Source organism: Silurus aristotelis (genome assembly GCF_946808225.1).
Source record: "Silurus aristotelis genome assembly, chromosome: 7".
NCBI lineage: Eukaryota > Metazoa > Chordata > Actinopteri > Siluriformes > Siluridae > Silurus > Silurus aristotelis.
The window spans coordinates 29,962,576-29,990,546 of record NC_139580.1 but is presented as its reverse complement, the minus strand read 5'-3'; the positions used below and the strand labels follow the sequence as shown (position 1 = coordinate 29,990,546).

The 27,971-nt window shown below is 38.3% G+C and overlaps 1 protein-coding gene across 3 annotated transcripts; it reads right to left on the bottom strand.

The window, feature by feature from the left end:
- Window positions 1-1,177: 1,177 nt before the first annotated feature.
- On the bottom strand, window positions 1,178-26,298 carry parvb (parvin, beta). 3 transcript variants are annotated; one of them, XM_083546452.1, is made up of 13 exons: window positions 26,024-26,298; window positions 13,126-13,215; window positions 8,624-8,694; window positions 8,352-8,454; window positions 4,446-4,586; window positions 4,217-4,332; window positions 4,071-4,129; window positions 3,969-3,988; window positions 2,973-3,034; window positions 2,746-2,814; window positions 2,499-2,600; window positions 2,329-2,401; window positions 1,178-1,592 (listed from the first exon to the last, which is right to left on the bottom strand). In XM_083546452.1, the coding sequence occupies exons 1-13, from the start codon at window positions 26,133-26,135 to the stop codon at window positions 1,516-1,518; spliced, it is 1,095 nt and encodes a 364-aa protein (XP_083402578.1). In that variant the 5' UTR covers window positions 26,136-26,298; the 3' UTR covers window positions 1,178-1,515. The 3 variants fall into 3 exon arrangements, with proteins under 3 accessions (XP_083402578.1, XP_083402579.1, XP_083402577.1); XM_083546453.1 differs by lacking the exon at window positions 26,024-26,298 and adding an exon at window positions 16,137-16,219; XM_083546451.1 differs by lacking the exon at window positions 26,024-26,298 and adding an exon at window positions 14,176-14,356.
- Between the last annotated feature and the right edge of the window lie 1,673 nt (window positions 26,299-27,971).

The following is a 27,971-nucleotide window of genomic DNA, read 5'->3' as shown; positions in this document are numbered from 1 at the left end:
CCAGGAAGACTTCTGTCTGACCTCGTCCATCAACCTGTCCATCACCACTGCAAACAGGAAAGGGCTCAGAGCCGATCCTTGATGCAGTCCAACCTTCACCTTGAACCAGTCTGTCGTACCTACTGCACACTTCACTGCTGTCACACTGTCCTCATACATGTCCTGCACCACCCTCACATACTTCTGACACACCAGACTTCCTCATACAATACCACAACTACTCTCTCCACCCTGTCATATGCTTTCTCTAAATCCACAAATAAAACATTGTAAATAAAGTATAAGTTTATGAGATTTGTAAATTATTGCATTCCTTTTTTATTCACAATTTGTACAGCGTCCCAACCTTTTTGGAATCGGGTTTGTATAATGGGATTAAGGTGAAAAGATAACCATGAGAATGTTTCAGACCTGAATAAAGAGAATAATAATGACAAATAAATGAATTTTCTGCCCGTTACACATCATATTTAGTTTAGTTTAATGAAATCCCTGAGAAATACATATTTTCTGTAAAAAAATAAAATAAAAGGTTAAAGGTAAAGAGTATTCAGAAATACTTGTGCACAGTTTATTCTAATTTAGATTTCTTTGGATTAAGAAAACTTGACCTTTTAATGAACTTTGCCTTTTACACCAAATACATGATCATGATGCTGCTGAATGCAGCCACTGTTTCCGCAAATGTCATCGTAGTCAAATTTTCATCTACTCAGAGACTGCACATTAACTTTTATAAATACATAATTTTTAATAGCATTTCAGAGGATTGCTGTGAATTTATTGACCTTATCCAGTAAATAAGGAGCCTTTAAAGCATTTAAGAAACTAATTTCCTTTTATTATAAGGATAAAAAGATTAGGTTTGATACCTGTGGAATTAAGCACAATATATTTATATTAGGTTTATGACTGTATTATGAATTTCTGCCTTTTTGGGGTTTGTTTTGTATGAATGGCTGTTTAATTGTAAAATATACAAATATTAATATAGGGATGAATTTGTGTGCAGTATGACACAGCAATTTGAACAAAATCACTGTAGTGGAAACAGAGTGTGTTCAAGCTGATAGACTTTCCTTTTTTATTCATGTCAATACAGAATTTTACTATTCAAAACTCTCATATGAAGCTTTTATAGATGGAACCTAAATGTAAAAAAATGACAAGCACCAAATAAATACATTAATATTTAATAAGAATACATTATTCATTTAATATATTATACATTGAATAATCCACAGTGTAAACAGATCATAAAATATCCAAAAAGTCAAGCATTTCTTACTCTAACGTAACACTGTTGGGAGCAACAAGCTTAGTTTGCATAAATTATGCATAATAGCATTTGAGTTACATTTAGTGCTTTCTGACAAAGCAGCAGCATTTCTAAATAAGAGCATAAACAGTCAGGCAACATGTGAAAATATGTGTTTTTATATACAAACAGTGACATGTGGCATCAGTGAGGCACAAGTATAACGGTGATCCGAAGTGAAACTTTTCTTTCCTCTGTCAATCAGCACTTTTGTAATTAGTGAAGAGGTTATACAGGACTCTCAGCGTAGCCTTCAGGTTCAAATTCACAACATCTACAACACAATCATAAAGCATATCGCAACAAAAGGCAGTGTTAGTGTAGATTGGTAGCAGTTCCAGAGTGGTGCACTTCTTTCCCTGAGCCCCATAAATCATTGAATGTTTGCAGAAAAGATATATGAGTCTGTCTGTTGAACAGTCACATCTCCTAACTTCTACAATCTTCATCACAGACCCAACCTGACAAATTGTCAAGCTAATGGAGCTGCTGCTCCAACAGAGGAAAACTGTCTTGGGGAAAATTGTGCAATAAAGCGTCGCCTTCCTGTCACAAATCTTGTCACTAACCATATGGTCAGCTTCTGAAACAGGTGACTGTTATTTATATGCTGCCAAAAATTTCCAGAGGATGACCAGAGAATGTGTTATCTATCGTGATGCCAAATAAGATTAATAGTCTAATAACCACACAAGAAGGTTCAACAAAGTGAACTATCATTATTTTAATTAAATTTGAATTAGTGTTGGTGAATCGTAATTTCTAAATAGTCAGAAATAAATCCAGGAGACAAACAGAAAGGTTTGGTTACTGAAGTTTGAGACAGAGGCTAAACATTGTGGTTATTATCCAAACTATTCAAATCCTACAAACTCAGTAAAGAAATACATAGTGTGGATAGTTAGTTTGTACATGTCGCCATCTACTGACCAAATTACATACTACAGGTCAGATGTTATTGATGAAAATCAGTGGTATTCTTTCTGAGTAAATTATTCACTATTGATTACCTTCTGGTCGAGCTTTGGGTTTCTTCAGTCCTCCATCCTGCATCAACTCAAAAGCGAATGCAACATTATGCACCTGTATAACATACAAAAATATTATACACCTCAACATTCCATTTGTTATGGTACAGAGCAGTCAGTGCAGCTAAACAGCTGAGGAACTTTACACTTACTTTCTGTTCAAAACTCTCAGGCGTGAGATAAAAGTTATACAGCGGTACAAAGTAACCTTCCAGCAGACCCATCAGCAGCACCAGATACACACCATCTGCAAACTATATACACACATATATAGTTTACACAAATAGATCAATTATTTGAAGAGAAGAGAAGAGAAGAGAAGAGAAGAGAAGAGAAGAGAAGAGAAGAGATGAGATGAGATGAGATGAGATGAGATGAGAAGAGAAGAGTTTGCCTCACCTGTGACTCAAGTTCAGTGACTTCCAGATTCAGCTTGTTTAGGTGTTTATTTACGAAGGTAATCAGAGACTAAGAAAAATAAATAAACCATCATCAATGAATTTATATCAATTGTTGAATTTGAATTTTAAAGTTAACTTTGTTTACTGTTAATACATTATAACCCTGAATGACTTTTTAAATAAAATAGTTCTGCACTGAGAAGCTCAGACTCTGGGATGATTTACCGTCTTGACCACATTGAGTTTGTCAGGTGCATGATCCAGTAAGGTGTCAAAAGCATCCCTCTCTGTAATCACAAAACAACATACATGCACTCATGTAAAAGAAAGTAGAACAGAACCACAGAAAAAGAACAGAATCCAGGTGTTGCAATGTCCTAATTAAAGTCCAGACCTCGACCCAACTGAAATGCTGTCAGAGCTGTGCTTAAACAAAACCTCAATAAACTCAAGCAACATTGTACAGAAGAGTGAGCCAAAGTTCCTCCACAGTGATGAAGACATACAAAACACGATTACAAGTCATCGCTGATGATTCTAGATGATTCTACAGGCTACTGACTCATAATGTGTATTTAGTTTTCCACACATTGTTTCTTCATTTCAGCTTCATTTATTTAAATAAATAATGGTACAGTATAATATTTCCTGTGCTGTTTCTAATCTGAGGTTCTATTTACCTCATTTTAAGACCCTAATAAGGAGCAGATGATTTTTTGTATTGTCCTGGTATTTAAAGCCAAAATATTCAAGAAAATTAACTTTTTTCACATGATTGTACATTATAAATGTATGTGTATATATACACATACATTTGTTACCAGGGAAGTGAAAAAAACACATTTGTGTTCGTATGATGTATAATCCCGATTTCCCTTCAGTGGAACTACAAGGCCCAAACCTGTAACATTATGAAAATGCTCCTCTCTAGAAGCCGAGCTCAATGAAGACGTAGTTTGTTACGGTTGGAGTGGAAGAACCCTAGTGTCAGCTTTAGGTTTAACTGGAACCTTCATACTCTTGTAGATAAATGAACACAAATTCCCACACTGGAGAGCTTTGAGTGGAGGTTTTCCAGCAGGAGAAATAAATATGAAAGGGGATGTTAAAAAAGCCCATATGCATATCATGGTCAGGTTTCCACAAACATTTGCCTATTTAATCTACTAAGAGGTCTTGTCACATAACTGTCTAATGGTTACTAACATATTTCCTACTCACCAAATCTTCCCATCATCATCCTGCAAAAGAACAACAGAGTCACAAATTGTACAGAAAACTGACCCTAGATGTCAAAAAGGGACAATAAACTGCTTCACTCACTCTGTGGTAGTTGTTAGTTCTTTTGTTATACGTGACGTGTGTAAGATTCCCTCCTTTTTCTAAAGAAGAAATTAAGACCTTTACAATTATTCACATATAAAAATGAAGGGAATGAGCATGCCTATGTTATAGATGAGTTTACACACCTTCACCACCACCACCTTTACAGAGACATGTTCAGGGATCCTAATTGGGGCCATAAAGTGCATAGCCAGAGTCACCAGCAAGAACACGATGGCCACCAGGTTCTTCGAGTGGATTGCTGAAGAAGAAAAAAAAAAAAAAGACACAACATTTAGCCTTTTATTCATTTGGATGAACATGTTTGGATAAATAATTTAGTTGGACACAAACTTTTCACAGTAACATACTCACAATCAACTCCCCAATCTATTGTCCATCCTTGAGGTCGGAGCAACTCATTTACTGCCTCCAGTACAGTCTGTAGCTTCTGCTTCTGACCGATTTCTGATTGGGTCACTTCTGCTACATTCAACTTACGTCCTGACAGCTTTTCTGTTAACACACACACACACACACACACACACACACACACACACACACACACACACACACACACACACTTGTTCTCATTCAATTCCAAAACCCAAAAAGTATTTAATCATTTAAATACAGTAGTCATTCATAGAGATTGTCCATACTGTCATCATGGTTCCAATCATAGAATTATACTCATAGAACATGTCAAGTCCATTGTGCAAGTTGCAGTTTGAGTAAAGGAGGTTGTTTTATTAAAACAATGTATATATAGAATGTACATATTCCTCACATATTTGTAACTAACAGATTGTATATGTACCGTAGATATAAAAAAAATCCACTATATTGAAAGAAGTATTGGGACACCCGTCTTTTCTTGTATATGCGGTTCCTCCCCTAAACAGTTACCACAAAGTTGGAGGCACACGATTGTATACAGTAGGAGAAACTAGGAGACCCAAAGCTGTTCCATCATGACAATGCCCCTCTGAACAAAGTCAGCTCCATGCTTTACATGGGTTAGAATGGAAGATCTTGTGTGGCCTCCTCTAGACTGTTGACCTCAACCCTATTACAGTTTTTCTCAGTCGCTTTGGAGCATTTCTCAGATCAGAAATGAAATTCTCAAAACTACTTGTTCAAACTCCACATCATTTAGTCACTTGTGCTCATCATACGAACATTTCTCGTTGCTTTGATCAAAATGCGAATGCTTTTGTACATCATTTAATCGATTGTGTACGAGTGTCTGCTGTTACATTATCAGTTGTTTATGTCATGTTGATCAAAATATATTATACTAGTTTCACCTAAATGGTTTTATGGGAAAGAGTAGTGGAAGCCAAGCTGAGAGAAGAGGTGACCATCTGTGAGCAACAGTATGGTTTCATGCCGAGGAAGAGCACCACAGATGCCTTATTTGCTTTGAGGATGTTGATGGAGAAGTATAGAGAAGGACAGAAGGAGCTGCATTGTGTATTTGTGGATTTAGAGAAAGCGTACGATAGGGTGCCGAGAGAGGAGTTGTGGTATTGTATGAGTAAGTCAGGTGTGTCAGAGAAGTATGTGAGGGTGGTGCAGGACATGTATGAGGACAGTGTGACAGCAGTGAAGTGTGCAGTAGGTACGACAGACTGGTTCAGGGTGAAGGTTGGACTGCATCAAGGATCGGCCCTGAGCCCTTTCCTGTTTGCAGTGGTGATGGACAGGTTGACGGACGAGGTCAGACAGGAGTCTCCCTGGACTATGATGTTTGCAGATGATATTGTGATTTGTGGTGAGAGTAGAGAGCAGGTTGAGAAGAGCCTGGAGAGGTGGAGATATGCGCTGGAGAGAAGGGGAATGAAAGTCAGTAGGAGTAAGACAGAGTACATGTGTGTGAATGAGAGGGAGGGCAGTGGAGTGATGCGGTTGCAGGGAGAAGAGGTGGAGAAGGTGGTGGAGTTCAGGTACCTGGGGTCAACAGTGCAAAGTAATGGAGAGTGTGTTAGGGAAGTAAAGAAAAGAGTGCAGGCAGGGTGGAGTGGGTGGAGAAGAGTGACAGGAGTGATTTGTGATAGAAGAGTATCTGCAAGAATGAAAGGGAAAGTTTATAGGACTGTGGTGAGACCTGCGATGTTGTATGGATTAGAGACAGTGGCATTGAGTAAAAGACAGGAGGTGGAGCTGGAGGTAGCAGAGCTGAAGATGTTGAGGTTTTCGTTGGGAGTGACGAGGATGGACAAGATTAGAAATGAGTTTATTAGAGGGACAGCACATGTAGGATGTTTTGGTGACAAGGTGAGGGAGGCGAGATTGAGATGGTTTGGACATGTGCAGAGAAGGGACATGAATTATATTGGTAGAAAAATGCTGAAGATGGAGCCACCAGGTAGGAGGAAAAGAGGAAGGCCAAGGAGGAGGTTCATGGATGTGGTGAGGGAAGACATGCAGGTAGTTGGTGTAAAAGAGGCAGATATAGAGGACAGGGTGGTATGGAGACGGATGATCCGCTGTGGCGACCCCTAATGGGAGCAGCCGAAAAAAGAAGAAGAGGTTTTAACCCCCAAAACATTTAAGCACCAGTTCATTGCATAAGTCAATGAATGCAGAATGGTTAAACCAGTTGTCAAAATTTTCCAAGCTCTTCTTCTTCACAGTTCAATTAAACTTTTTTGGTAAATGTGTCTTGATGAATTGTGCAGATAAACTTTGAATGTCACTAATGAAGGGGCGTGTTCACTTTCAGATTAACCAATAATCAACTAGTTCTCTGAAATAGGACAAGGCTGAATCTCCTGAATCTTTACTGTAATTGGTGAGTGTATATAAAAAGAGCAAAACACAGACTAAAAATTGTTGGAAATGGATGAACAACTAGGAAACGAACATGGTCGAGAGCCAAGAATAAGGATGCATGCTGGAAGGGTCAGGAGGCAAAATAGAAGAAGAAGAAGAGGCCAAAGACATCGACACATTTCAGATGAAATTAGAGCCACTATTGTGGACAATGTTGTCAGTCATGGTCTCACAATGGTATTGCAAGGGATGAGATCTGTTGTGATGTGGATGAAAATCAGTTGCCCAACAGACTGGGACGTCAGGGGGTAGAGACAGATTACACTGTATAGTGCGGCATGTGCAGGTCTGCCTAAGAAGTGTTTCCTATGTTTACCTTTTGGAATTTTAATTTGACGATCTTGTTTGTAGACAATGATAAAAGGACTTGTTATTTTGATGGCAATGATACGTTCATTGACACAAATACTTGATTTTGAGAGAAGTACTAAGGATTTTGAGCAGAAAACAGGCTTTTGCAAGAAATCCAATGTATTGTGCTGTTTGTTCACATTGTTTTGAGAATGCACTTACTGATTTGCAAATCTTAAGAATGATTTGAGAAATGCTCCAAAGCGACTGAGAAAAACACCTTTGGGAAGAATTGGAATGCTGACTGCAGCCCAGACCCTCAGAAATATCAGAAAATGTTTGGTGTAAGCTCCAAGCAAAGCACTGAATGTTCCACTCAAGTTAGCATGCTGTCCAATATGATTCTCTTATAATGATGGAACAAAATCTCTTAAGTTACAGGGATTTTAATTACCATAAACTATTGATTAATTGACATTCTTACAGTTTTTCTCAGTTTCTTTGGAGCGTTTCTCAAATCATCCTTAATATTGGTACACCAGTGCACCATTTCTCCAAACAAGTTGTACAAACACATTGGATTTCTTGCAAAAGCCTGAACTTTTCTCAAAATCCTCAGTTCACCTTTGACCTGTTTTAGAGAACTGGTTGATGATTGGTTGATCTGATGCCGTTCACTCGCCTTCATCAGTGACATTCAAGATTCCTCTGCACAATTCATCAATTCAACACATTTACAAAAAAAAAAGTTGAATAGAAATTGTAGATGACAGATTCTGACAACTGGTTTAAATATTTTGCATCCAGTGACGTATACAATGAACTGATGCTGAGATGTTTTGGGGTTAAAACTATTCAGGTGAAACCAGTATAATTTATTTTTAAGAAACAACAGCCACTCGTACACAATCCATTAAATGAAAGTACTGAAGCATTCGCAATTTGATCAAAATCAACAAGAAATGTTCTTATGATGTGCACAAATGACTAAAAGATGTGGAGGTTGAACAAGTAGTTTTAAGAATTTCATTTCTGATCTGAGAAACAATCCAAAGCGACTGAGGAAAAACTGTGAAATAACTTACACAGAACGTACATTTCTAGCTTTTTCTTAGTTGCTCTTTCTTACATCCTTTCAATACATTCTCTTACCAAACAGCTTCTGTAAGACCTGTCCATCATAGAGATCCTCTTCTAGATCTTTAACAATGATTCTCTCTTCTTCCAGCTCATTATTGATCCAATCAATCAGAACCTGGGTTTAATGCAGCAGTAACCATCATTAATAAAGCAACACTGAGAACTTCATCACAACTCATTCTGAGATGCTTTTACTACACAACATGTTCTGGGTATTTAGAAAGTCTAATGCCTTATAGGTTGGTAAAACTTAAATAAACATGCAAAGTGAATGAGAAACACACCTTCTGAAGATCTTTAAATTTGTGATTCTCTCTAGAGGTGGGATCTAGCATGATCCTCTCAGCATTTTCCTCTGTGAAAAGAAATAAACATAATGACAGTGTAATCACGTGTAAATCAGGTGTATAATCACTGTTTTCCCCTCAGTGTTCATGGTTTTAAATGGTTCATGAGTTTTTAAAAAATTACTTCTTCGCACCACCTTTTGGTGGTTTGTCACATGGGCGGAAGCCTTTTTTTGTTAAGAAGGAAATCTGATTGTTTCTGTTTAGAAAGCAACTTTTCTAACATGGACGATTGGAAGATACATTCAGTGCAACCCAGATGAGGATGAGGTTCCCTCTTAAGTCTGGTTCCTTTCAAGGTTTCTTCCTTATGCCATCTCAGTGAGTATTTGCTTCACCACAGTTCATAAGGGACAAACTTACACTTATAAAGAACATATTCACTTTTAATCACCACATTATCTGTGTAAAGCTGCTTTAAGACAATGTTCACTGTTAAAAGCTCAATACAAATAAACATGAATTGAATTACAGACAGACAGACAGACCCAGCCATTAGGGGGGCACAAGCCAGTGTACTCTTAGTGCCGGTCCCAAGCCCGGGTAAATGGGGAGGGTTGCGTTAGGAAGGGCATCCAGCGTAAAACATGTGCCAAATCAAATATGCGGATCACAAATGAGAATTTCATACCGGATCGGTCGAGGCCCGGGTTAACAACGACCGCCACAGGTATCGTTAGCCGACAGGGTACCGGTGGAAATTGGGCTACTGTTGGCCGAAGGAGGAGAAGGAGAGGAGGAAGGCGTCTACAGAGACGGCAGGAAAAGGAGCAGTGTAGGAGAGTAGAGGTTCGGGTTGGTACTTTAAATGTTGGTACTATGACGGGTAAAGGGAGAGAGATAGCTGATATGATGGAGAGGAGAAAGGTAGATGTGTTGTGTGTTCAGGAGACCAAGTGGAAAGGGAGTAAGGCCAGGAACATTGGAGGTGGGTTTAAACTGTTTTATCATGGTGTGGATGGGAAGAGAAATGGTGTAGGGGTGATTCTGAAGGAAGAGTACAGTAAGAGTGTAGTGGAGGTGAAGAGAGTTTCTGATAGGGTGATGATCGTGAAGGTGGAAGTTGAAGGGATGATGATAAATGTCATCAGTGCCTATGCTCCACAAGTTGGCTGTGAGATGGAGGAGAAGGAAAGATTCTGGAGTGAATTAGATGAAGTGGTAGATGGTGTACCTAGGAAAGAACGATTGGTGATTGGGGCAGACTTTAATGGGCATGTAGGTGAAGGGAACAGAGGTGATGAGGAGGTGATGGGTAGGTATGGTTTTAAGGAGAGGAATGTGGAAGGGCAGATGGTGGTAGATTTTGCTAAAAGGATGGAAATGGCAGTGGTGAACACGTATTTTAAGAAGAAGGAGGATCATAGGGTGACATATAAGAGTGGAGGAAGGTGCACACAGGTGGATTATCTTCTGTGTAGGAGATGCAACCTGAAGGAGATTGGAGACTGTAAGGTGTTGGCGGGGGACAGTGTAGCTAGACAGCATCGAATGGTGGTCTGTAGGATGGTTTTGGAGGCGAAGAAGAAGAGGAGGAAAGTAAGGTTTGAAAGAAGAATAAGATGGTGGAAACTGAAGGAGGAAGAGTGTAGTGTGAGGTTCAGGGAAGAGGTCAGACAGGGGCTTGGTGGTGGTGAAGAGGTGCCGGATGATTGGGCAACTACCGCAGGAGTGATGAGGGAGGCAGCTAGAAAAGTACTTGGTGTGACATCTGGAAATAGAAAGCAAGACAAGGAGACGTGGTGGTGGAATGAGGAAGTGCAGGAGAGCATTAGGGGAAAGAGATTGGCAAAACAGAAGTGGGATCGACAGAGTGATGAGAAAAGTAGGCAGGAGTACAAGGAGATGCGGCAGCAGGTTAAAAGGGATGTGGCGAAAGCCAAGGAAAAGGCATATGAGGAACTGTATAAGAGGTTGGACACTAAGGAAGGAGAAAAGGATTTATACCGATTGGCCAAGCAGAGGGACCGAGCTGGGAAGGATGTACTGCAAGTTAGAGCAATAAAGGATGGAGAGGGAAATGTGTTGACTAGTGAGGAGAGTGTGTTGAGAAGATGGAGGGAGTATTTTGAGCAGCTGATGAATGAGGAAAATCAGAGAGAGAGAAGGTTGGAGGATGTGGAGTTGGTGAAGCAGGATGTAGATAGGATTAGTAAGGAGGAAGTGAGAGCAGCGATTAAGAGGATGAAGAATGGAAAGTCGGTTGGACCAGATGACATACCGGTAGAAGCGTGGAGATGTTTAGGAGAGATGGCAGTGGAGTTTTTAACCAGATTGTTTAACAGGATTCTGGAAGGGGAGAGGATGCCTGAGGAATGGAGAAGGAGTGTGCTGGTACCGATCTTTAAGCATAAGGGAGATGTGCAAACCTGCAGTAACTACAGGGGAATTAAGTTGATCAGTCACACCATGAAGTTATGGGAAAGAGTAGTGGAAGCCAGGCTGAGAGAAGAGGTGACCATCTGTGAGCAACAGTATGGTTTCATGCCGAGGAAGAGCACCACAGATGCCTTATTTGCTTTGAGGATGTTGATGGAGAAGTATAGAGAAGGACAGAAGGAGCTGCATTGTGTATTTGTGGATTTAGAGAAAGCGTACGACAGGGTGCCGAGAGAGGAGTTGTGGTATTGTATGAGGAAGTCAGGTGTGTCAGAGAAGTATTTGAGGGTGGTGCAGGACATGTATGAGGACAGTGTGACGGCAGTAAAGTGTGCAGTAGGTACGACAGACTGGTTCAGGGTGAAGGTTGGACTACATCAAGGATCGGCCCTGAGCCCTTTCCTGTTTGCAGTGGTGATGGACAGGTTGACGGACGAGGTCAGACAGGAGTCTCCCTGGACTATGATGTTTGCAGATGATATTGTGATTTGTGGTGAGAGTAGAGAGCAGGTTGAGAAGAGCCTGGAGAGGTGGAGATATGCGCTTGAGAGAAGGGGAATGAAAGTCAGTAGGAGTAAGACAGAGTACATGTGTGTGAATGAGAGGGAGGGCAGTGGAGTGATGCGGTTGCAGGGTGAAGAGGTGAAGAAGGTGGAGGAGTTCAGGTACCTGGGGTCAACAGTGCAAAGTAATGGAGAGTGTGTTAGGGAAGTAAAGAAAAGAGTGCAGGCAGGGTGGAGTGGGTGGAGAAGAGTGACAGGAGTGATTTGTGATAGAAGAGTATCTGCAAGAATGAAAGGGAAAGTTTATAGGACTGTGGTGAGACCTGCGATGTTGTATGGATTAGAGACAGTGGCATTGAGTAAAAGACAGGAGGTGGAGCTGGAGGTAGCAGAGCTGAAGATGTTGAGGTTTTCGTTGGGAGTGACGAGGATGGACAAGATTAGAAATGAGTTTATTAGAGGGACAGCACATGTAGGATGTTGTGGTGACAAGGTGAGGGAGGCGAGATTGAGATGGTTTGGACATGTGCAGAGAAGGGACATGAATTATATTGGTAGAAAAATGCTGAAGATGGAGCCACCAGGTAGGAGGAAAAGAGGAAGGCCAAGGAGGAGGTTCATGGATGTGGTGAGGGAAGACATGCAGGTAGTTGGTGTAAAAGAGGCAGATATAGAGGACAGGGTGGTATGGAGACGGATGATCCGCTGTGGCGACCCCTAATGGGAGCAGCCGAAAGAAAAAGAAGAAAGAAGAAGAAGACAGACAGACAGACAGACAGACAGACAGACAGACAGACAGACAGACAGACAGACAGACAGACAGACAGACAGATAGATAGATAGATAGATAGATAGATAGATAGATAGATAGATAGATAGATAGATAGATAGATAGTACCTACACAACTTCCAGTCAGGCCCAAAATTAGCTTTGGCAGTGACTCATTACTGCTTGTTTCTATGTAAAGACACAGATACGCTTTTCCGCTTTTCTGTGACTCAGATGTAATGCTGAGAAAAAGTGTGTTTTTAAAATGACTGATGTTACCAAAGAAAAATTACTTCATATTGCCAAATGGCAGTGAACTGAAATCTGAAACAAATAACATTTCTTCAAAAATAACACAAAACATAATGAAAATTTGAAGTGGCAGAGAAGTTCATAAGAAGTTCTTAGATATTTAATATTTGAAATTTTCCACACAGAGAACATGTAAAAAGCATTTACTGCTTTGACCATTCATTTGCATTACACACAACTAAAGTTCTTTTATTTGTTTTCAAGCTTTGTACAAAGATTTTCACTCAAAACTTAACCTCAAACATGCTCTTTTAAAGCTGTAGATCAAATCGAAAGGTGTGAGATTAACCTTTTTCTATAACATTTCAGAGGTACTTAAATAAGATTTATTGCATTCAGCAATAGCAAAAATAAAAATAATCCTTGGCTATAGGAAATGAACTGAGAATCCACAAGATAGTGGTGTGTGTTCAAACCTCTCCCAGCAGTAAGAGAATAAATGGATTTGGATCGATTAGGAGGGAGCAGTATGTTACCCAGCAGCATGTCCTCCGGGAGCAGGTCGGTACTGGCAGGGAGGAGTGGAGCGTTAATGGCATACTTCCCCTCTTCCTGAAGGTCACTCACTAAAGACAAAATATCAGACAGAATGTTGGTACCACATTTAAACAATTAGGAATTTTTCCAGCATCTTCAGAATTGTGGAAACGTAGTCAAATCTTATTATGAGAAGATAACTGGCATGCGGAACCTGAACTGAACAGTAACTTTATTTATTCCATTCAGAATTAGTCACGATGACTTTACTGCCTGACACCCAAATGATCCATATTTCCCCTTTTCTCTCTTCCCTTTTCTCAAGAGGAGGCTAATAGCTATTCACAGAGGCAGAAATGTGATCTCACTTCCACTTTGGTCCTATAGTGTGCCGAATCCCTTTCATATGCCTCTGTCACCGTATCCTATGGTGCAGAGATTCATATCATCATACTATTTATTTTCAACCGAAACAAAACCACACCCTCTGAGGTCATGATATTATAAGTGTTATAAAGTTTACAAGCTAAATTTTTTTTCACTTCTTTACTTTTCAAACTTCAAAACTGAAGTTACAAACTACAAGCATAATCTCAGAACATGAAATCCTTTAGTCCTGTACTTATAGATTTACCCAGAGGCTTACAGAAGGAGCATGTAGTGGAGGAGCATGTGGTGTATACTGGAGCAAACTGGCATTTCCTCTGTAATTAAAGCCTAAGCATTTATCATAATTATGCTATTTCCTCCAAAATTGGCTGCACTGTAAAGATAATCTCTGTATTCTCTAGCTCTGGACACAAACTAATCTGATATACCGGGGAAAACAGGCTTGCTGGGTATAAATCATTACACAATTTTGGAATTTATAAGAGGGAGTGTCGCACTAGTCCATGCAGTAGAGCAAAAACATCAGGCATTCTATGTGAAGTCTGTTGAGCAGCATCACTAATAGACTCAAACTAACTGTTTAATATGCCGGACCTTCACATAATCAAATAACTTAAAACATCATCTTCATTCACCGATTCACTTGAACACAACACTACCTTGCTTTTTTCTCTTTGTCCCACACAGTAGCCCAGCCATATCGTAAAATACAATCCAGAATCCAGCAGGTACAATCAAGAAACTGACGGGATAAAGTGTGTGTGTGTGTGTGTGTGTGTGTGTGTGTGTGTGTGTGTGTGTGTGTGTGTGTGTGTGTGTGTGCGTGGGTGTGTGTGTGTGTGTGTGTGTGTGTGTGTGTGTGTCCATGCACACATTCAGCGGGCTGCTGTTTGTGGGGCTCTGGCATTGAATCCAGCTATTGCATGCGTTATTTCTGTCCCTGCACAACCCCCTACTCTGCTGCTCCTGTTTCAGTAAGAGATGGCGGGGGTGGGGGGTGGGGGGGGAGACCAGGAACAGCTAGAAAATCATAACATGGCTGCATGTGCAGAATGTCTGAATCCTACATGACACCAAATCATGGATCCTCGAAAAGTGGACATATCAACAAAATCTTGTAGACAACAAAATTGTTTTATTTTAAATAACAATTAAACAAATCACGATATATTTATGAATAATATATGAATATCACATATATATATATATATATATATATATATATATATATATATATATATATATTAATGTGAAAATAAACTATATCCCCATAAGTACACCCACAACACATGACATGTTGCAATGGCATTGTTTATTTTTTTTTAAATCAAGCCAAAATAGAGTAGCCATATGTGGAAAACCTGAAGAACCACATCTTGCAGCAATAACTTGATAACTTATGCTGACTTCATCATTTTCTCCCATTATTGTGGAGGAATTTTAACTCACATTTCTTTACAATGTTACTGTTGCTTCAGTTCATTGAGGGTTGCAGGCATTTGTTTATGCACAGTTCTCTTAGGGTCCCACCAAAGCATTTCAGTCTCTCTCTCTTTTTCTCTCATTTTATTCAGTCTATTTTCCCTGATTCATGCTGCCCTAAAGTGACCATTTAATTTAAAATGTTAAATTAATTAGCAAACCTTTGCTTACTGTTCAGCCACAAATATCCCTAAAAGCAATGAAGGCTTAATCTTGTGAAACCAATTCCATGTTCAAATCTATTAGCAAAGTGCAGCAGAGGCTACGTCTAACTGCACTTTCACAAAGCACCACTTACAGCCAGTCCAAATCAATACAAAGACTGATTTTAAGCAGGAAATTTACAGCAGCTACTGACTCCAGATCAGATTTTTTTTCACTATTAGATGCTCTTGTCTACAGACTTACACCTTGAACAGATCTAAGAAGCTGCACTGCAAAAATCATAGCAAGTAAAATACCTTGAATTATAAGTAAATTCAACTAATACATCCAAGACATATTTTTAAATACAATTAAAAATTCCAAGCTTATTTATCACACATTTCATGGTTACAATTGTCTTATTCTTATACCAAGTATTTTTTTAATTAAACTATTTATTTCTATTTAGATTAAATACAATTACAATTTTGCAAATCCGTCTGGAAATAAATCCGATAGTTAAATGTGTTTTTTAATATCCTCAATGATCGATAATAAAAAAATATTAGCTCACTTTTACTTTTTTAAATATACTGACACTTGAATTTGTGTGATGTGATCAAGCTACCGTACATAAAATATAACATTTTAATCAAAAATCAAACAATATTTCCATCTTGTCATTATGAAGACATGTTCTGCAAAAAAACAAAAAACATTAAAAGCTATTTGAGATTGGACACATACTCCGAGTCACCATGAATGTAGCTCTGGATGTTTTTGCTGAGCGGCTGGTTAGATTTGACACATAACTGGCAAATGAGCAACAGAGCACAGAATGTGCTGAATTACAGAGTGTTTTCTACTAAATTCTTTAAAAAAACATTAACACATCTGTACAATAATAGTAATTTATGTCTAAAAACAAAAAAAAGTTGAAAGTTAAAAGCAGTGGATCAAATATACCAGTTTAAAAGATATAAATATAACTTACTTTTGTAATTTTCTTCTGTCACTGCTGTTAATAAACACGAGCAAATTCGACTGCAAGAATGCGGAAAGCAGTGACTTGCATTTATATTGTACACTGGCTAGAATTTAGAGTGACAGCTGACAGACATGTAGTTCCTTCATGCTTATCTCAGAAAAAAGTGTGTGAATTAGGAAATGCAGCTGTAAGAGCATCTGTTAAATTTCTATCAAAATGAATAAGGCATGGTCTGTGCTAATGTTTGCTAACCTAGTTGCCTGTAACCACATTACAACATCAATTCACACACATTTTATTTCAAAATATCTTTTCTATTTTTGGAGGAGCCTCTTCTGAAACTGCTCACTAGAAAACCCACAAACAGTTTGCTGAAAACGACCCGTCCACGAGCATGAATTACTGGAACCACGTCCTGTGTTCTGATGAGACTGAGATAAACTTGTTGAAACTGAAGGTGAAGGTGATGGAGTGGCTAAGTATGTCTCCAGACCTGAACCCTATTGAGCACTTTTGAGGATCCTCAAGGGGAAGTTGGAGAAGCAACAATCTGTGCAGCTCTGGTCAATTCCACACCCAGGAGGATTAAAGCAGTGCTGGATATCAATGTGCTCACACACAATATTCACACTTCGGACACCGTTTTGACACGTTCACTGAGGGTGCACTCACTTTAGTTAGCAGTTATTTAGACAATAATGGCTGTATGTTGAGTTCTTTTTAGAGCACAGTAAATCTGTACTGATACACAAACTGCACACTGAATCCTCTAAAATATATCTGTTTCATTTCTATAGCTTTGTCCCTTCAGAACATATACTGTAATAAAAATGGTTGCTGAAATGTGAGGGGTGCACTTACTTTTGTGAAATACTGTAGGTTTTACTGAAGATTTTGAGCTTTCACAAAACCAAAAGAAACTGAGTTGTACAGAAGGGACTGACATTTTCTGCACTGTGATTATTTAGTGATTCACTAGTTTGCAAGTGTGGGTATTAGTCAGACAATATATTTTAGGCTAAATGTGGGTCTTGTCACTTTGCATTGACTTAAACACACCTTGCATTACATTTTGGTACTAATCACATTGCCCCTGTTATGCTGTTGAAATGACTGAGCATAAAATTAAGGCAAATGTTATGTCTCAACAACAAAGAATTACTTCTTCATTAGCATATAAGTGTCCAGAAAAACTGTGACACTGTAAATACATTCGTAATAAAATTTCAAACCACTCAAACTCCAGTCAGACATTCAATGAGGTAGTATGGTCTTGTTTTGTACACACTGCCACGGTGCTGCAGGAAATTACACTGGCACACTGAACTGAAAGATGAACTTAAGAGACAGAGTGATGCTGAAAATAAATACCACCCACCAAGAAATCTGATAGGTCTAGTAAGCAGAACCTGAGAGCAATCGGGATATACTCTGTTTTTCTCTCTCGCTACATCGCTACTCTCTCGCTATCCCTCACTGTTTTCAGAGCCTGTTATCTATTAGAAATGTTCTGAGGTGTCCATCTACAGACTGTTTGACTAAATATTCCCAGTTTGACCAAAGTCTGATTTTAATTATTTAATACACACACACACACACACACACACACACACACACACACACACACACACACACACACACACACACACACACACAAAACCCAAAGACAACAAAACATAACACTGACACAAAAAGCTTTTTAGAAGAAATCTGAATATAGAATAATTATATACAGAGTCCTACAATCTGTCCTGACCTCAAAACCAGCCTAAAACACTCATGAGATTTCAACAGTAGAGGAGTGTATTTTTCTCATATAAGCAAAACTTCAACTGGTTGCCCATAATGTTCAGAGCTATGTACAGAAAATAGCTAAGAGTTTTAATATAAATACTCAAAACCACCAGCACCACCCAAAATGTGCGTCACAGAGAGTTACATCATGCTGTGCAATCGTTTTTTTTTTTCTTTTCTAAAAGGAACCAATGCACTGAAAAGAGAAAATAATTATTATAATATATATTTATATTACAACTCGGTACCAACTAGACACAGCAGGACAACATTCCAAAGCATACATTAACACAAAAACTAAATGATAATTATAATATAACTCCATCACCACACATATAAACTGTGTGCTGTCGTGAAAAAACTCTTGAAGTGTAGGTGCACGTAAACACTTCTTTTGCAGAATAGGAGTAAAGGTTTGGGAGGGTCATCAAACTCATCAGAATAATAAAGTCAACCCTGAGGTCTTCTTTCGAGTTTTATAAACTATATGACTAAATGGTTATAGACTGATTGGGGATAAAGTTTGTCTGTGTGGATTTGCCTCACTGATTGTGCCAGTAAAGTTGCAATGACCATAAAGAATATAGGAGTGTTATCAGAAGGTGTCCACAAACATTTGGCTATATTCTACAAACAATAAGAAAAAAACCAGCAAGAAAAAAGCAGATGGCAGAAAGATTATAATCTCCAAAATTGCAAATTCAGCAGGAATGCAACTATAAAGCTTTCAGATTTAAGATAGAGCTAATCATTGTTTTGGTTCAGTCTTTAATGTTTGTTTAAATAAACATCATTTTTCCACCACTGACTAAAAGCAACGTACCACCCTAGATTTGTTTCCAGCCAGGGGACGAACACTTTCATGATGGTATCCTGGTCATTATCAGTTCCTTCTCAGACACTCAGTATGAATGTTCACAGCAGGAATATAAGAATAGCTGAATGATGGTAATGAGGGCAAGGTGCCATAATCAACCCAGTTCAATACACAGAACTTCCCAATACCGTATAAAAGAACATACAACATCAGTCTTAAAGCTGAAGTGGACATTAACTAGCTAACATATAAATATTTTATATACATTTTGGGTGGCAAAAATATCATATGTAAAGAATAGAAAGTATAAACAAGATCCTTTATTGACTGGCAAAATCTCATTATATCATAACTTACATGCAGCATTGTTATATTCAGAGGTAAGAAGTAACAAAGTACAAATACTTCAAAATACTTTTTTCTGGTATCAGTATTTTACTCCACTGTTTATTTTTCAGACAACATTTTAATTGCACTAATTACATTTTTACACAAATATCTGTACTTTCTACATCTTACATTTTCAAACCAGCCTCGTTACTTTTAGTATTATTTCTTCTCATTGAGCACCGTTTCCAGCCAATCAATTGTACAGGACGTCTTTAGATGCGCGATAATAAAATGTTGCATTCGTTCGAACTTGGAAACCCAAACCTGTTCCAGCATGGCGATGCCCCTGTGCACAAAGTGAACTCCTTGAAGATCTGGTTTACATGCTTTGGAGAGGAAGATCTTGAGTGGCCTGCTACAGAGCTCTGATCTCATCCCTACTGAACACCTTTGGGATAAGGGTGAACACTGACTGCACCTCAGGTCTCCTCACCTACATCAGTACCTGCCTTTACTAACACCCTTGTGACTAATGAACACAAATTTCCATAAACACACTCCAAAACCTAGTGGAACATCTTCCCAGAAGAGTGGAGGGAAAAATAAGAGCAAATTGGGGCTAAATGTGGAATGTGATGCTCAATAATCACATACCGTACTCATGACCAGGTGACCCAATACTTTTGGAAATATAGTGTATATATATATATATATATATATATAATATATATATTACCAGCGTGACACTAAAACAGGTGTAGTAACGGGTACTTTCTACATGTCAGAGCCCAAACCTCTTTACTTTAACTTGAGTAAAAAATTATAATCAGTACTTCAACTTTTACTGGAGTAAAACTTTTAAAACATGAGTATCTGCACTTCTACTTAAATAAACGATGTGTATACTTTTGCCACCTCTGGTTATATTACATGAAGAACACTGAATGCTTGTTCAGGAAAGCTGTATCACTAAATAAATGTTTTTCTTGTATTTGCATTTTAAATATCCTCTTTATATTTATCTCAAACGGTCTTGTTTTTTCCATTTTATTCATAGACATCTTGGAGTCAACAAAATTGTGATTAAATGTCGAAAAGGGAGGTTTTTTTTTTTTTTTTTTTTTTTTTGGGAAATATATTTATTGATTTTTTTAACATTACAAAAAAAATTTTATCAAACAAAAGAACAAGAAAAACAAATAAATAATAAATCAAATAAAATTAACAAACATATGGCTTACCACTTCAATAAATCAATTTAAGAAATAGATGAAATAAAGAATGACCTAGTCATAAAAACCATATATCTTACATATTTTGCTCCACATATTTACTTTCTTTTCGGCTTCTCCCGTTAGGGGTCGCCACAGCGGATCCTCCGCACGTTTGATTTGGCACATGTTTTACGCTGGATGCCCTTCCTAACGCAACCCTCCCCAATTTATCCAGGCTTGGGACCGGCACTAAGAGTGGCTGGGGATGGTTCCTTGACCGGGAATCGAACCCGGGTCGCAGCGGTGGGAGCGCTGCATCTTAACCACTAGACCACCAGGGGACCTTGCTCCACATATTTAAACCTCATTAAACAAACCCTCTAATTAGAATAGAGGATATATCTAAGCCCTTATATATCAGAAATGGGTCCCACCTTCTATAAAATAGGACATCTTTATTATTGGACGCACAGGTTAGATAATCTAATGAAACATATTCCAATATAACCCTGTGCCATAATAACCTAGAAGGGGCCTTATCAACTAACCAGTTCAAAAGAATACATTTTCTTGCACAGAATGTTGGGAACTTGCAAAGTGTCTTTTTATGTTTGTCTGCAACCATGTCATTTGGTTTTCAAACCATGTCATCAAAATTTTCCACTGCATTGCTTTCACTCTATGTGAAAGCAATGTTATGCTTGATATGCTTACGGTCCCTGCATTCTTCCATGCTTCGAATAAGTCCGTATTTAAAGATCCACAATCCTTGAGAACCTTATAAAAAGAACTTATGGAACTGTTTGTTTGTGAAAAAAGCTGTCTCTCCACAGCCGAAATGTCCTGATTTGTGAGCAAAGTAGTGTCCTTTTTCACAAAGTCTCTCAACTGTAAATAACGAAAAAAATCCTGTCGTGGAATGTTGTACTTGGTGGTTAATTTGTCAAATGACATCAAAGTGTCCCCCTCGAATAGATCATGTAAAGTATTGAGACCTTTGTGTGTCCAAACTCGAAACTTTGGGTCTACAGTCCCCAGCAGGAAGTCATAGTTCACAAATAGGAGTAAATGTTGAGGTAAGTTGGGATCGACCCTCCAAACGCCTGACAACTTGCCATGCCTTGACAGCATTGATTGTGATGGGGTTACTGCAAGCAACTTTCAAGGACTTCAACTTTTTAAGAAAAAGCAAATTCACTAAAGGAAATTTACTGAGTGAGCTTTCAATATCAAACCACACTGCTCTGGGCCCTCTATGTACCCAGTCAGAAATATAACGCAAGTGAACACTTAACTGATATCTCCGTATATCTGGGAGGTCAAGACCTCCCACTGAAGATGGAAGCATTAAAGTTGAAAGTTTTATACGTGCTCTTTTTTAGGTCCATATAAAAGAACTAAACCAACCATTCAATTTCTTAATAGTTTTATGTGTAAAACTTATTGGAATCATTTGAATGGGGTAAAGTAATCTTGGGAGAATATTCATCTTTAGGAGGGAGAGCCGTCCCAACCAAGAAACAGGAAGAACATTCCACCTTTCTAAATCCAACCGAATACGTTCAAAAAGTGGAAGAAAGTTTACTTTATAAAGGAAGGAGTAACATTTATGCCCAAATATATTAAACCCTCGGGGGCCCATCTAAACGGAAAGGGTAATAATGTCTGGGGTATTTGTTTTAATTCACCTATAGGCATTGCCATTGACTTATCATAATTAATTTTATATCCTGAGAAGGTGCCGAACTTGTTAATTGTGTCTAAAAGAGCTGGCGTAGAGGTATCAGAATTCACCATGAATATCAAAATATCATCGGCATAAAGGGCAATCTTATGTTGATTGTTTGCTATTGTTAAACCACAATTTCATTATTTATCCTTAAAGCTTTGCCAGCGGTTCGATTATCAAAGCAAATAAAAGAGGTGATAGAGGGCAGCCTTGCCTCGTCCCTCTCCCAACCTTGAATGCAGAGGAGCGGCATCCATTAGTCAGCACGGCACTAAGAGGCTCATTATACAATAACTCGATCCACTTGACGAAGTGCTCACCAAGACCAAATTTATGTAACATATGAAATAAGTAGGGCCATTCGATGCGATCGAATGCCTTCTCCGCATCTAGAGAAATCACAAGACCATCCACTGACTGCTGCCTAGCAAACTGCATCAAATTCAACAGGCGCCGCATATTATTGGCAGAGTTGCGTCCTACGATATAACCTTTATTAGAGTGGGGAGGAGGCATTCTAACCGTGTTGCTAATATTTTAGAAAGAATCTTCAGATCTACATTAAGCAGCGAAATAGGTCGGTATGACGAACAGTCCTCTGCTTGTTTACCTTTTTTCAAAATTAGGGAGGCCTTTTACAAATGGGTCATTGAGCATATTTAGTAAGGGGTCAACTAATAAATCTTTAAATTCTTTGTAGAATTCAGTACTAAGCCCATCTGGGCCAGGTGCTTTCCCAGATTGCAAACTCTTTATTGCTTCTAGAACTTCCATTTTAGATATAGGAGCATTGAGAGAAGAGGTCTGATCCTCTGATAAACTGGGTAGGTTGAGGGTGGAGAAGAAAAGCTCTGTGGATTGTGTTGTATCCCCTTCTAATTCTGACTTATATAAATTATCAAACCATTCTTTAAATTTATTATTAATAGATAAGCTGTCTAGAAAACGTTTACCGTTTCTATCCACAATGGATAGGATAGACTGAGAGTCAGATTTTTTTTTTTGTTAAGAATGCTAAATATTTCCCTGCTTTATCCCCGTGCTCGTATATTTTCTGTTTAGCAAAACGAATTTTCACATCTGCTTGTTTTGTTAAAAGAGAATCTAAAGCAGATCTAAGTGCTGAAATTTCCTTCATCTTACCAGGGGTTGGTTTTTTAATATATAGTCTCTCAGCATCCTTAAGCTTCGTTTCTAAGATCTCTTTTTGTTTGGCTTGTCTGCGCCTTTTATTAAGTACTAAACAGCTTTGGCTGTTTCCCATAGTAAGGATGGATCTTCGGTTGAGGCAGAGTTAATGGAAATAAAAGAGTTAAACTCCTCTGTAAAATATGACATAAAATTATGATCAGCCAAAATAAATGGGTGAAATCTCCAACTATTAGATGTAGTATTTTGGTTCCCTAAGGAGTATTCAGCGAAAACTGCTGCATGGTCGGATATAGATATATAACCTATATGGCAAGACGTTATATGCTGCAACATAATAATGGTTTACCTGTTGGGAATTTATCTATAATGGGGCAAAAATTACAATTAAAATCTCCCCCAATAAACTGTGTCTTAACTCCCCACTCTGCTAATTTTGCAAACGCTGTAGTCAGAAAATTGCCTGGGTGGCCAGGGGGCCAGTAAATGTTCAAGAAAGCAATTTCCTCCTCATATAATACCCCTTCACAATTACATAGCGCCCTCTTGTGTCCTTATTAACTTCTACTAATTGGAATGGCATACCTCTCTTAATTAAAATAACTACGCCTCTGCTTAAAAGGGAGGCATTTTAATTAAATGTGAGAAAACCTATGCCTCTTTTTCCAAGCTGCATCAAAGCATTAAACCCATTTACATTACATGAAACAGTTCACGCCATAAGTCCTTTTTCAAGCACAAAGTGTAAACATTAATACACTACATAGCAGAAGGCTTGTGGATACCTGACCATCAGACCCATACGTGTCTCTGTGGCACTGCCATTATGAAAATGCTACAGTACACAAAGTGAGCTCCATAAAAACATGGTTGCAGTTGGTTGGACTGGAAGATCTCGAGCATCCTGCACAGAGATCTGACCCTACTGAAAACCTTCGAAATGAACTGGAATGGGGAGAGCACCCTGGTCCTCTTCCTAACCTCACTATTGCTCTTGAAGAAGTGGGAAGTGGGAAGTAGCCTTGAGGACATTCATGAGGTCAGCCACACTGCTAAACCTAGTGGAAAGCCATTCCAGAAGCGTGGAGGTTTGTATTATAAAGGCGGAATTGAATGTTCAACATGAATAGATGATATGATGGTGAGGAATTCACCAACTTTTGGTTTTGAGTACTTTCACTACTCTGAGCCCACTAGCTGTTTTCAGCATTGATGGGTTAAAAACATTCGCATTCAGAGGAGACAGGGATTAAAGAGATAAAAGTGGAAACATATAATATCTCTGAAATGTATCTGATATTGTTTTCAATTTTCCAAGTTTGTCATTTAAATTAATAACTGCCTAAAACAAATGAACAATTACATACAAAAAAAAAATCATAATTTGAAAGTGTAAAAGTTTACACTCCACCCCATTATAATCCTACTCTCACCTGGTCACAACAGAAAAGACCCCAGCACCAGACACAAGCAGACCACCTGTCTCTATGCTATTTTAGTCCAACAGTCACACCGTTGAGTTTCTGTCACCAGGACAACTTCCCGAGCAACTTAATTGTTGATGGACAAAACAATGGTTAGAATATTCCTCATTTTAAAAGAATTACCAAGGCATAGAGGAAGTGATGATAGTTACACACACACACACACACACGCGCGCATTGTTACAGGCTTCCAAACAGTTTTTAAAGTGTGTACTGGTAAAAAATAAAAAACACTTTTGTTTATTGTAATTGAATCTGCTTATCAACAGTGAGACCTCTTATTTAAAGAACTGTTACAACCTGAACTCAACACACACTCATACTCATTTCAATTCATTCACATCAATGTCTTCATCCATATTATATTTAATGATATTATACTGTTTACATTCTCTTTTGCACCTCTTCATTGCTGCTCTTGCTGTTTTTTGCAAAACATTGTGTTTATGTTTACAAAAACACTTGTTTATACTTCTCTCTTTTGCACATTATCCTGTATAACACATTTATACAGTAGGTTTACTGGTCAGCGCTATTTAGTGTTTTGTGTCCCACATTGTCTTGTATTGTCTTTTGTCTGCCCTGTTTGCACTCAGTTGCACACAATGCACTTTTTGTGGTGAGGACACTTACTTTAGTCCTGAACTCTGTATACTGTATGTAGCTCTATGTTGTGTGATGTAGCACTATGTTGTTGTTTTTTTGTAGCACCAGGGTTCTGGAGAAACAAGGTCTCATTTCACTGTGTACTGCGTCAGCAATATATGGGTAAAAAGACAAAAAAAAGCTTCTTCACTTGACTTCACTTGAGAAGTGTTTGGCAATCATGTGTGAATGAAGTGGCTCTAAAGCATCACATGGCTATTAACCCCCCCAACACACACACACACACACACCCCCAACACATACACACACACAGTTTGCAGCTGTTCACAAAGAACAGCAGGGTACTAATAAAATAATGGGAGTTAAACTAATGTTAATATGTAAATATTGAAATATTCATCACTGACTCCATCAGAATTGTGTTTGCTGTATGTTGTTTTTCTGATCCTTTAGAAACAAAAGCAGAAAAATAATCACTGTAATCTTTACACCCCTGAATTCCAGGCATAGGTTTCTATTTATGTGCATTTGATCAGCACCAGTGGCAGCCTGCAGTCTGGCTTCTTCACGTGCTTTCACTGGATATCAGGAACGTTCATATACACATGACTGATGACTGATGACTGATCCCTGATCCCTGACATGGCACGTTTTAAACACTATTGTATATAAAGTGTGGATAAAACAGCACCATGGACAGTAGCCGGACTGTAACACAACATGGCCACACCCCAAATGTCATAAAACAGTTAACCATTATTTCCTTTTACCTTCTTTTGCCTTCTTCTTGCGAGACAGTGTGCCTCCGAGCTTCCCGAGAAAAGACTCATCCTTCTTTATCTTTCCCGAGTGCGCCGCAGATCTTGCCGAGGACGAGGACATCTCTCACACTGCCGGGGTTTCTCTTTGTATTCAGGGCTGTGATTCAGATCTGGAAACCTCGAGCTCCGAGACACAAAGAGGGAGCAGAAAGAGGAGGCACTTCAAAGCTCTACAGCGACTCGGACATGACCAGCGCCAGCATTAGGACGAACAGTGAAGGGGTACCGATTATATCGTCAGCGGCTGATTTGTGGAAGGCCAAAATGGCCATAAACCTGATTAACCTATTGGCCAAGTTTACATGCATCTCTACCTGTCTCGTTTTAACAGTATTGACAGTTAAGTCCCAAATAATATACATATTTATGCTAAATGGGAAATTAGTTTTAGTTACAAGAATCATTACAACACAATAACTTTTACTACTGTTATATTACACAAAGAACACTGATGGCTTGCTTTATTCCTAACTATCAAACCATTTCTCTCAATCAGGATACTTTCCCCATGAGTCAGCAGAAAGTGCAAACAGTAATACACTATATAGCCAAAAGATTTAGGAAACGTCACCATCTCAAACATATATAGAAGTACACAACTGTATAATGTGTCCCTGTATTCAGTATCATTACTTTTTCTCTTCACTGAAACTAACAAGCCACTGGTCTACAGTATATATACACCATATCCCACCATATCCCAGTGTGTGCATGTCTGTGGGGATCTCAAAAAATAAATACGTAGCTAGTTCTTACATAAATTATTTATTACTATATTTATTAAGTATACTGTATATTTTTTTATTATTTAACTGACTTTTCTATATGAAAAATATTTTCTAAATATTACTTGTAAATAAACCTCCATGAGAAAAAAAAACACTATTAAAAAAATAATAAAATGACTCTTCAACTGTGCAAAGAGTTTAATGTTGAAAAGAAATATATCATGCGGCCAGTCCAAAGAAATTTCACTTAAAGGACTTCATTTCGACTTACAGCAGACCTGCTTTCCAGGTTGATCGTATATGCTGACAATGTGAGACCAACAAACCTTTGTGCATTCAGTAATGTAACAATCCCCAGTAACAATCTAAATGTAATTAAATGTTATTAGGTTAATCTAAGTGCAGTTTACAGGTTTCCTCCAGGTTTTCCAGTTATGTTCCACCTTTCAATAACAAGCTTTTAGGTAGATTGCCTGCTCTAGACATATTTGCAACGCTTATGAACTGTTTGGCTTTTCATGCTTCTTCAGTCTCCTCCCACTGTAAATTTAGCATCCTACATAGTGAGAAAACTCCAAACTCATTTTATTATAATCCCCTTTTGCCTTCAATTAAATTTGTTACATATGAATATATTATTTACAAATTCTAATCTTACTATAAAAATGGAATATATAAATATTAAAACATAAGAAGTTTAAAATGTTCCTCTGTTAGATAGTGTATTAGTTTATTAAAGCATTTGATTACTAATTTGCATTGGTCAATATTAAATCATATTTTCACTGCTTTTACACAAAATCCATCAACACTTTAGTCATTCCTGCGCCACCACCTGCAAAACTTTATTTATCTCCAGCACGTTTCTAAATCTAAAAATACTTCAAACAGAATGGTGGTAAATTGCAAAAATAACTCTGAAAAAAATATTCTGAAAATAAAATAATAATTATTTTGAACACAGCCAGTTGCAATTTGGAATAAAAATGCAGAAATTGATTGTCCATGGCAGCCCCAGGCCAGGAAGGAGCGAACATCACAATGTGTACAGCAGTGTCCAGTGATGGATTACAGAGAAGGAGAATACAGGATCATTACTTCTCTCTCTTGTGCCAGCAAAAGAGAGAAGCTCAGAAGTGTCAGACTTGTTGTGGAGATGAAGTGTTGTG